The sequence below is a fragment of the Chelon labrosus genome (assembly GCF_963514085.1).
Source record: "Chelon labrosus genome assembly, chromosome: 17".
NCBI classification, from domain to species: domain Eukaryota; kingdom Metazoa; phylum Chordata; class Actinopteri; order Mugiliformes; family Mugilidae; genus Chelon; species Chelon labrosus.
Window position 1 is genome coordinate 18,915,987 of NC_140350.1, and position 8,344 is coordinate 18,924,330.

Genomic DNA, 8,344 nt, shown 5'->3' on the forward strand with positions numbered 1-8,344 from the left:
TCAACGTGGGGTTAAGCGAGGACAGATGACAGACCTTCATGCTGCAAGATGAATGATCCCCTCTGAACAGTTATCCCTTAATTTCGTTGTACTTGTACAATGACTATAAAGGCATTCTATTCTATTCTATTCTATTCTATAATAATATTAATAATACATCTATCTGCATCTCCAGCACCTGTTCATCTTGTGTTAAATGTCTTGCAGGAATCACTTTGCTCGATGTTTTGAGTGTAGCAGTGTTTGTACTTTAGTTATTTCTTTAACAGTTTTAACAAATCGGAGCAACGTGCATTACAAACTACGGCACATGTATCTGCTTAATGCCATTATGTTCATAAATGTTTCCCACGCGCCCGCATCACTTCTTCCGAGACAAGAGGTATACAAACGTGTGTTTGAGTGGCAGCTTAAAAAAGAAAAACCACACATCTTTTTTCCTTTTTCAGTCTCTGCCTCGGCTCTGAGGCTGTATTTGACTCTCTCGCATGCATAGGCCACGTCTCTGCTGTAAATGCATCTTGACAGAGCAGTTCATAATTGGTCCACTAGTTTCCATTTAATCCCACAGCAAAGCAGACTAGTAAACACTGGATTTGGTTTCAGTTTAAAGATTTATTTGCTTATATAAACTTAAAAATAAACACATGTCGGCAAGTATCATAAAAGGAGTTACTGTAATACTAAGCACTGTTTTTTCTTTCCTCATTCCTCTATACAGAGTTTCAGTTCTGGGTTTGTTAGTTCATGCCTTGCTTCTGCCGCAGTTGAAAGAATCACTACATTACAAGTTAGCACAATTAGCAGTCATGGAGTCTTCTTCCATTAGCTGTGTTAAATAAAAAGTCAAATTGTTAATAATTCTCTTTTGTGTAGTAGAAATAAACCAGTGTGTTATTAGCTCATCCAATCTTATTCTAAAAGCAGATGATTTAGCTCGCCTCACTGCTCCACATGCAAGTGTATATACCCAGCTGATATGGTTTTCTTAGTTAGACATTGGAAAATGTCATATAGTCTGGTTCATCTGGTTCATTCTGACCCCTTTGTTTTATCTGGTCGGACAAAAAGTAAAAATATAAAGACGTAAAGTAAATGGACTACAAGCGAGTGCTTTGTAGTTGAGTGCACCCATTGTCTGAGTCTGTGTTTTTCTCTGTTGACTGCATTGCAGTCAAGGGATGGAAACTGTTTCCTGATGACATGTTGTCTGTATTCATTTCCTCATGAAACTGTAGACATCCTGGACCGTCCAATTCTCTTTGTTTCACCCCGATGTCATCGCTTTCTTCTCCATTCCGCTTACGTTTCTCCTTCACTCTTGTCTCAGCGTCGACAGTAATGCCCTCTAGGGATGTTACTGGACAATCCTTTCTCTTAAAACTCCACCCTAGATGCAAAAACAGCACAAGGAGAGCATCTGGTGTTTAGGAACTAATACAGGAAAGAAGTAAATCAGTGTTAAATTGATAAGATGAGATGGGTATTTGTATCTTGATCGATATTTACCACTCCCCCGCCTGCAGCACAGGGTCACTCTGGTGATGAGGCCATCCAGGGGCTGCAACGAGGTCATCCAAGTAGGAAGAAAGTCCCAGTTCTGTAGTCTACGCGGCAAACAATCTGGCCTGCATACCTGAAGGACGTTTACTGCTGCAAACAATATAATCACCGCAACGACCGGCACACCGATCCCAGTCATCACCTTCCAGCCAGCCATGGAGAGAGCAAACACGAGGGATGGAAGCAGCAGAAAGCAAACGAGAAGGTACAAGATGGCACACCAGCGATACCTGGATACGTGAGTACTAGATTTATTATTTATTTTATAAAGCGTTTTGTTGGACTGGAAACTGTCCCTTACCGTACCTGGCAGTGCAGTTGCCAAGAGCACAGGCCATACGAATGGGTAAGCGGGTGGCTGGTACGGGATACCACAGCAGGATGCCAAGATGATTAAAGAAGAAATGACATAATGCAACCTGAAACAAATAAGGAGGTGAAGATTAAATATGCTGGTACTGGGACCCCAGGGTTAAAGAGAAAACCGGAGAAGAAGGAGTCACACAGGGAGAGTTATAAAAAGTTGAAAAAAGCTAAACCTACAATATATATACAATACATTTTCTCAGAAAGAGATGACAGAAGAATACACCTTGCTTTTGGGTGCTTGAGGGTTAAAACTAGACATAGGTTTAGTTAGGTGTTTCCATCTGACTGGTTAAAGCGTCATGTCATGTTCTCACAAAAATGCAAGGTGCAAGCTGTGGGTGTGTGTGTGTGTTTGCCTGTGCAGCTATCTTTGTGAGGACAAGTTTGAGTTTCAGACCATCAAAGTAAAGCGAGGACATTTTTGACCACTTTCTCACATCTCTTCTAAGGGCTGTTTGTACGTGGTATTAGGGCACAGGTTAGAATTAGGTCTATCTCATTTCAGTTCAGGGGCCACGTACAGCCCAATTTTATCTCAAGGGGACAGGACCAGTAACATAACAGCATAATAACCTATAAATAACGACAACGACTTTGTTTTAGTGCAAAGAAGCACAAGCACATTATGAAAATGTTTACTTTTAATGAGTTATCCTTTTACAGGAATGTCTTAAAAATAAAAGTGCAATTTCTGCACATTGCCGCCATCTGCTGTTTAGTTCTAGGTCTCAGTGTCGTGTTGCTTAAACAGTGCGACCCCTAGTACACAAAATAGGAACAGCAGTTTATTTTTTCTATGTAATTTTCACACCTTGCAAATTCATCCTGCAGGCCGGATTGGACCCTCTGGCGTAGGGTAAGGGGACCAGGAAATTCAATATTATATTCACACATGTAGTAGTGGTTCCCAGGTTGGACCCCAGGGTTAAAGGGTAGGCTCTTTCAATATGTATCACACCAATCCCTAAAGGGGGTGGTAGTATGGTAAAGTCCAGTCTGCGATAGCTCCAATTCTACATTTCATAAGTGAATGCAGCTTAAATCACAAAACATTAAGACAAATGTAAAAAACAAATGATTGAAAAGAAAAAGCCATGTGCATAGACAAACAGTATTAACAGGATGCTTCAATAGCTGAATATGAGTTTATACAGTATGTTTATACAGTTTATACAGTATGAATGGTGCTTAACTGTGATCCATTACAGTCCTGTTAATGTTGTACCAAGCATGCAAGAGGAATCCACAAAACTAAAAGACTGAAGTGGTAATTCACTGACAGTTAATGCGGACTGTTAAACAGATGAGAACAAGCTCCAGTGTTCATCTAAAATATCTGATTTCTTGTAAAATATGCAGCGGTTTGCAAGGTATCAAATACATAGTGCAAGTTCAGGTATTTGGGAAAGCACCAAGTACCGAGCTAGATGTGAATATCACTTACCTATAAGTGGAGTGATGGCAGATGTGAAGACAGAGCTACTCTGAACCAAAAAGGTCATTCCTGCTCCTACTAATAAAGCCAGATAACCTGCCAGCCAGGTAAAAGGGTACGGGAAATCTACAGGACCAGACAGCAAGGGAGAGATAAAAGGATGTAGCTCATCGTACATGAGCTAAACGTGGTTGCGTCTCCTGTATATCACCTGTGTTAACAATACTGTTAATAGCACTGGCCACCTGGCCCTTCAGCAGGGAGTTGAGGAGTTTAACCAGCAGTATCAGGCAGCTGCAGAGGACCAGCAAGGAGCAACCCAGAAGAATCAGACCTATGGCCAAGTCTGACAAAGAGCTGTTCACAAAGAGATGCCTGCCTTGAGTAGAAAGACAAAGATGTGATGTAGAGGGCAAGATGGCTGGAGTAAGAAACTAAATTCACTAAACTGCCAAGAAGAAAAGGAAGGCAGAAATTACAGCTTCTATCTCAGAGCAGCAACTAACTAGCTAGTGTTTAATTTGCTGTGGAGGCTATTGCTTGATTATCGGTGCACAAATCAAATGTGGTGACACACAAGTAGGAGGAGAGGAATTATTGCACAGATGGCTTTAAAACTTAAAATCACAGAAATATCGAGAGCTGCATACATTTCTGCATTTGCCCTGATAGGTTGTGTGCTCCCAAAGATGTTTCGTTGTCCTGTTAACAATAATAAAGAGGCAGACTGAGAGAAAGAGACAACTTCAACACATTTTTAAAAGTCACTCGAGGCTCTGCACAATATCTGAGCAGTCGTTTAAGAAATTGTGAAAATCGTTGACATGATCTGCAACAACATGACTTTTATAGGTATTTCAACACACAGTACTCCTCTAGAAGAAGCGGTATTTAATAGATATATTGTATATATATTATACCTGTAATTTGACAGTTGTGATTGGACACCACTGCTTCACTAGACTCTTGTTCTTCATGCTCTGGTCTCCTGTAGCAATGGCTGTGAGAACAGACCGGTCAAGCTGCACAGAGATAATCATATCAGGACGTTATTGTTACTTTAGTACAGTCTAGTACTGCCATTAATTATTTATCAACAGGTCAAATTCAAGGATATGAGCAGTTATCATTTAGGTTGTGCAACTTGCTGGGTCTATTTAAAAAACTTCAAACGTGCACTGTTAGAAATTCCTGTTAATTTACAGCAGAATTCCAACAGTATTAAACTGTTATTTTTGAATACATCACTCTACTGTTAATACAAACAAAAAAATGATGTGAAATTTTGGTGATTTTACTGTTCTTTTAACAGGACTATACTGTTCTCCTAAAATACAGCATTTTACCGCGAATCATTCATCCAAACCTTCTAAATCATGGTATCATGATGTATTTTTAGCATTCTGGGAAATTTAACCTGAACTACACATGGGAAGCTGGATCTGTTCGTTCGGCACAGTGGCGAGGTGGTGAGCACAGATGCCTCAAAGCGAGAAGGTCCCGGGTTCGAATCCATGGGCCGACTGGGCCTTTCTGTGTATAGTTTGTATGTTCTAACTGTGTCCGTGGGTTCTCTCCGGGTACTCCGGCTTCCTTCCACTGTCCAAAGACATACTGGTTAGGTTCACTGGTGATTCTAAATTGGCCGTAGGTGTGAGTGTCTCTCTATGTTAGCCCTGCGATAGACTGGAGACCTGTCCAGGGTCCCCAGATGACAGCTGGGATAAGCTCCAGCAGACCCTGCAACCCTTCACAGTTTGTACATTTTGTGAAGACTGATAATGTATTTTTAAACAAACCAGTACTGACTGTAAAGTATTGTGAAAGTAATCTTAACAAACAGTAAACACCGTATTTTTCAATATACAACACAAAACTGTAAAATGACAGTAAAATATGTTAATTTTACAGTAACATAATAGCAACCCTGCTGCCAGTTCTTTACCATTTTTATACAGGAAAGTAATAAAAAAAACAGTCCCATACTGTATTTTTCAATAACAGTACAAAACTGTAAATTTTAGTGACAGTAAAAAAAAAAGTCAATTTTACAGTAACGTAATGGCAACCCTGCTGCCAGTTCTTTACTGTTATTTTACAGGAAAATTTTTAACAGTGTGGGTTTGTGCTTTTTTTGGCCTTTTGGATGTGGGAAAACCATCTTTATCCACTGTTCAGGTTAGCTTTACAAGCCAATACCAATTTAATGTTGTATCACTTAATATTTTGTTGTACACTTTCTCTTGTTAGTGTCATTGCACTGAAGGGAGCAATGGGTTTGTCTGTTAAGACAATGGTCTTTCTCAGTAATGACTGACTTTGACTGCCTTTTAATAGGTAACCTTTTGATGCAGAATAATTATGCAAAATGTATTTTAATATGCGGCATTTCCATGCATGACCTTTTCCAGGAATTAGGGAGACACAGTACCTGGATTATCATTTTAGTCAGGGGTTCAGTTATGACTTTAAGAAGTTCAGGGGCTTCTTTTCCACTGCTGAGGTGCAGCGTGTCGACCACGGCCAGCGAGAGTCGCCTCAGCAGCCCACTCACAGCTTCTAGAGGGAGAAGCACCAACACAGACAACCAGTTGAAACAGTCGTGGACAGTAGCTCCGGCAAATGCCCTGGGGAAAAAAAAAAAAAAAAAAAAAGATGAGTAAGATGAGTAGTGAAAGGTAGTAAAAGGTAGTAAAAAGAATCTACCCAAATTAAGGCCCTTGAAAGGTAGTAAAAGGTAACAAACGCAATTTGACTTGGTAGTAAAAAATTTTTTATCTCTGCCTCAATATTTAATGAGTTTCCATTGTTTGTGTATTATTTGTGTTTGCATGTTTGAACTTCATCTAGCCTATATAGTTTAAACATATATACGGTGCTAACAGGACCTGAGTGAGGCGTAGTTGATAGCAATGACGTAGAGGTAAACATTGTGGAGTTGATAGCCTATCAGCGACGCTAACATTTTCCGCCTTTTTGCCGGGGCTATTATTAGAACCATCTCGGCGGGTCAGGGTTTCGGCGGCACGGTGTGGGAGGATCCCCTCAGCGGGACCTCTCCGCGCATTTCCTCCGCGGTGGTGCGCGGCCTGTAAGTGCTCGGGGCGAAGGTGGCTCGCCGGCTCCGGCCGCGAGCTTTACAGCGACCCCCCGCATCTCACCTCACCGCTTCCCTGGGGTCGTGGAATCAGTGCTCACTGCGCCCTCTCTCCGTGCGGGGAGGGACGGGTCCCACTCGCTCCCGGCGCGACTGCCGACCGGCAGCGGACTCACTGTCCTCAGTCGCGCCGCTCATTTGTTGTTAATGTTCTGTATGCATACCATGTTATGGTAACTGTACGTTTTCAATAAATGAACCTAGTAGGATATTTTATAGGTTCAAATAGACACAAAATCTTGTTTTTATTAATTCTACTCGTAGTTCGTTTTGCTCAAATAGAAATTAAGGCCTGCCTCTAATTCTGGCCTCCTTCCAATAAAGGCCTGGACCGCTATGCGCTTGAATAAAATAAAGGCCTGGGCCTGTATTAGAGGATTTACAGTATAAGACTTTTTTCTTTGTGTTTATTTGATTCCTATTCAAGACACTTTGACAAGAATGACTTTATATTGTTACTTTAGTCTACAGAGCTTCATTTTTTTAACATTTTCGGTTGGTGGTGTGCCTTGTGATTTTTTCAATGAAAAAAATGTACCTTGGCTCAAAAAAGGTTGAAAAACACTGATATAAAGACTGGCTTAAACCCGTCATGGGAAATGACCGTGAGGCATTTTGCAGTGTCTGCAAAAAAACGATAAATATTACCTGGAACGGCATTACGGCTATCAAGTCACACAGTGGATCCAGTATTCACCAGCAGCAGCTTCGGGTGAGGCGGGGGCAGCTCCCGATGTCGTTGTTTTGCAATGCTAGCAGCAGCACCGCACAAATCATGCCAACTTATCAGGTGTAGTCGCACCACTTCAGCAGCAAACCAGTGCCACCAGCACCACTACGGCTGCGATAGCCAAACAGCAGACGTTACCGCTACAAACATCAGCCCTCAGGGCTGAGGTTCTCTGGTGCCTGAACACAGCAGCCAACCATCATTCATTCAACTCGAATGAATGTCATGCATCAACTTTTAAACACCCATGATTACCATCCATTACCACTCCATGGGCTCTTTGGACAGTTTTTAAGTCCAGTGTAAGCTATTGTTACAAGTTACCCCTTGTGATGTATTTCTTGTGATTAAATAAATTGCTCTTTTGACAGTAATTAACTGCTTAAGTCTGCATGTGTGAGAATGCGTGTTTGTGGGTAAGTGTGTGTGATGTGACACACTTTCTTATTAATCTTTATGGTTGTTAGGTGTTATTGTGTTTAAGAAGTGCAAAGGTTATTACTCACTTAATTAGGGCTAAGGATCAACTCGACACTACAAAAAACACATAATTGACAATGACAATATTTAATGATCACAATTAAACATTAGTGTACCTGATATGTATGATGGGTCTGACAGTGTCACACTTATACCTTATAATTAATAGTCCAAAAAGGGCTGCTGGTTGACGTCGTGTTGGTAGTAAAAAATATTGTGGAGGTAGTAAAAAAGGTAGTAAATTCATCTCTGTGAATCCTGCATATACCCTGCACCACCAGACCCGCCACTGGGTTCGACAGGATAGTATTTTCCTGGAAGATATCCCCTGCTACCTTGCCTGGCAGGAAACGCAGGCAAAGAGAGACAAGCCATAGGTCAAGCTTGGTTTATGCTGTAGAGTAACTAAACAGACTGTCTGTGCTTACCTCCGGCTAGTTGGAAGGCAGAGCTTAAAATGTCAAGGGAGCACACAAAGAAGTAGAGCAGCTGAAAGAGGAGGGGGATTTTGCAGAGAGTCAGCGTCACCGTTTTCACCTGCTGTGGTCTGCACAGAGTTTCCATGGTTATATCTAGGTGTCACATACGTGAAAAAGAGGCAGAATGAGTA

General features: G+C 41.3%; 1 protein-coding gene across 1 annotated transcript; it reads right to left on the minus strand.

The window, feature by feature from the left end:
• Positions 1–340: 340 nt before the first annotated feature.
• LOC311502206 (sodium-dependent phosphate transport protein 2A-like) lies at positions 341–8,344 on the minus strand. The gene is made up of 12 exons (XM_084564332.1): positions 8,163–8,344; positions 8,003–8,074; positions 7,222–7,276; positions 5,799–5,994; positions 4,288–4,389; positions 4,018–4,069; positions 3,579–3,746; positions 3,377–3,493; positions 2,799–2,896; positions 1,870–1,982; positions 1,510–1,793; positions 341–1,390 (listed from the first exon to the last, which is right to left on the minus strand). The coding sequence occupies exons 1-12, from the start codon at positions 8,296–8,298 to the stop codon at positions 1,101–1,103; spliced, it is 1,683 nt and encodes a 560-aa protein (XP_084420458.1). The 5' UTR covers positions 8,299–8,344; the 3' UTR covers positions 341–1,100.

Coding starts and splice junctions, on each gene's coding strand:
- LOC311502206 (XM_084564332.1), bottom strand. CDS start 8,298: ATGGAAACTCTGTGCAGACCACAGCAGGTGAAAACGGTGACGCTGACT. Junction 8,075..8,162: donor TGCCTTCCAACTAGCCGGAG/GTAAGCACAGAC, acceptor GTTTCCTGCCAG/GCAAGGTAGCAGGGGATATC. Junction 3,747..4,017: donor ATCAGGGCAAATGCAGAAAT/GTATGCAGCTCT, acceptor TTTCTACTCAAG/GCAGGCATCTCTTTGTGAAC.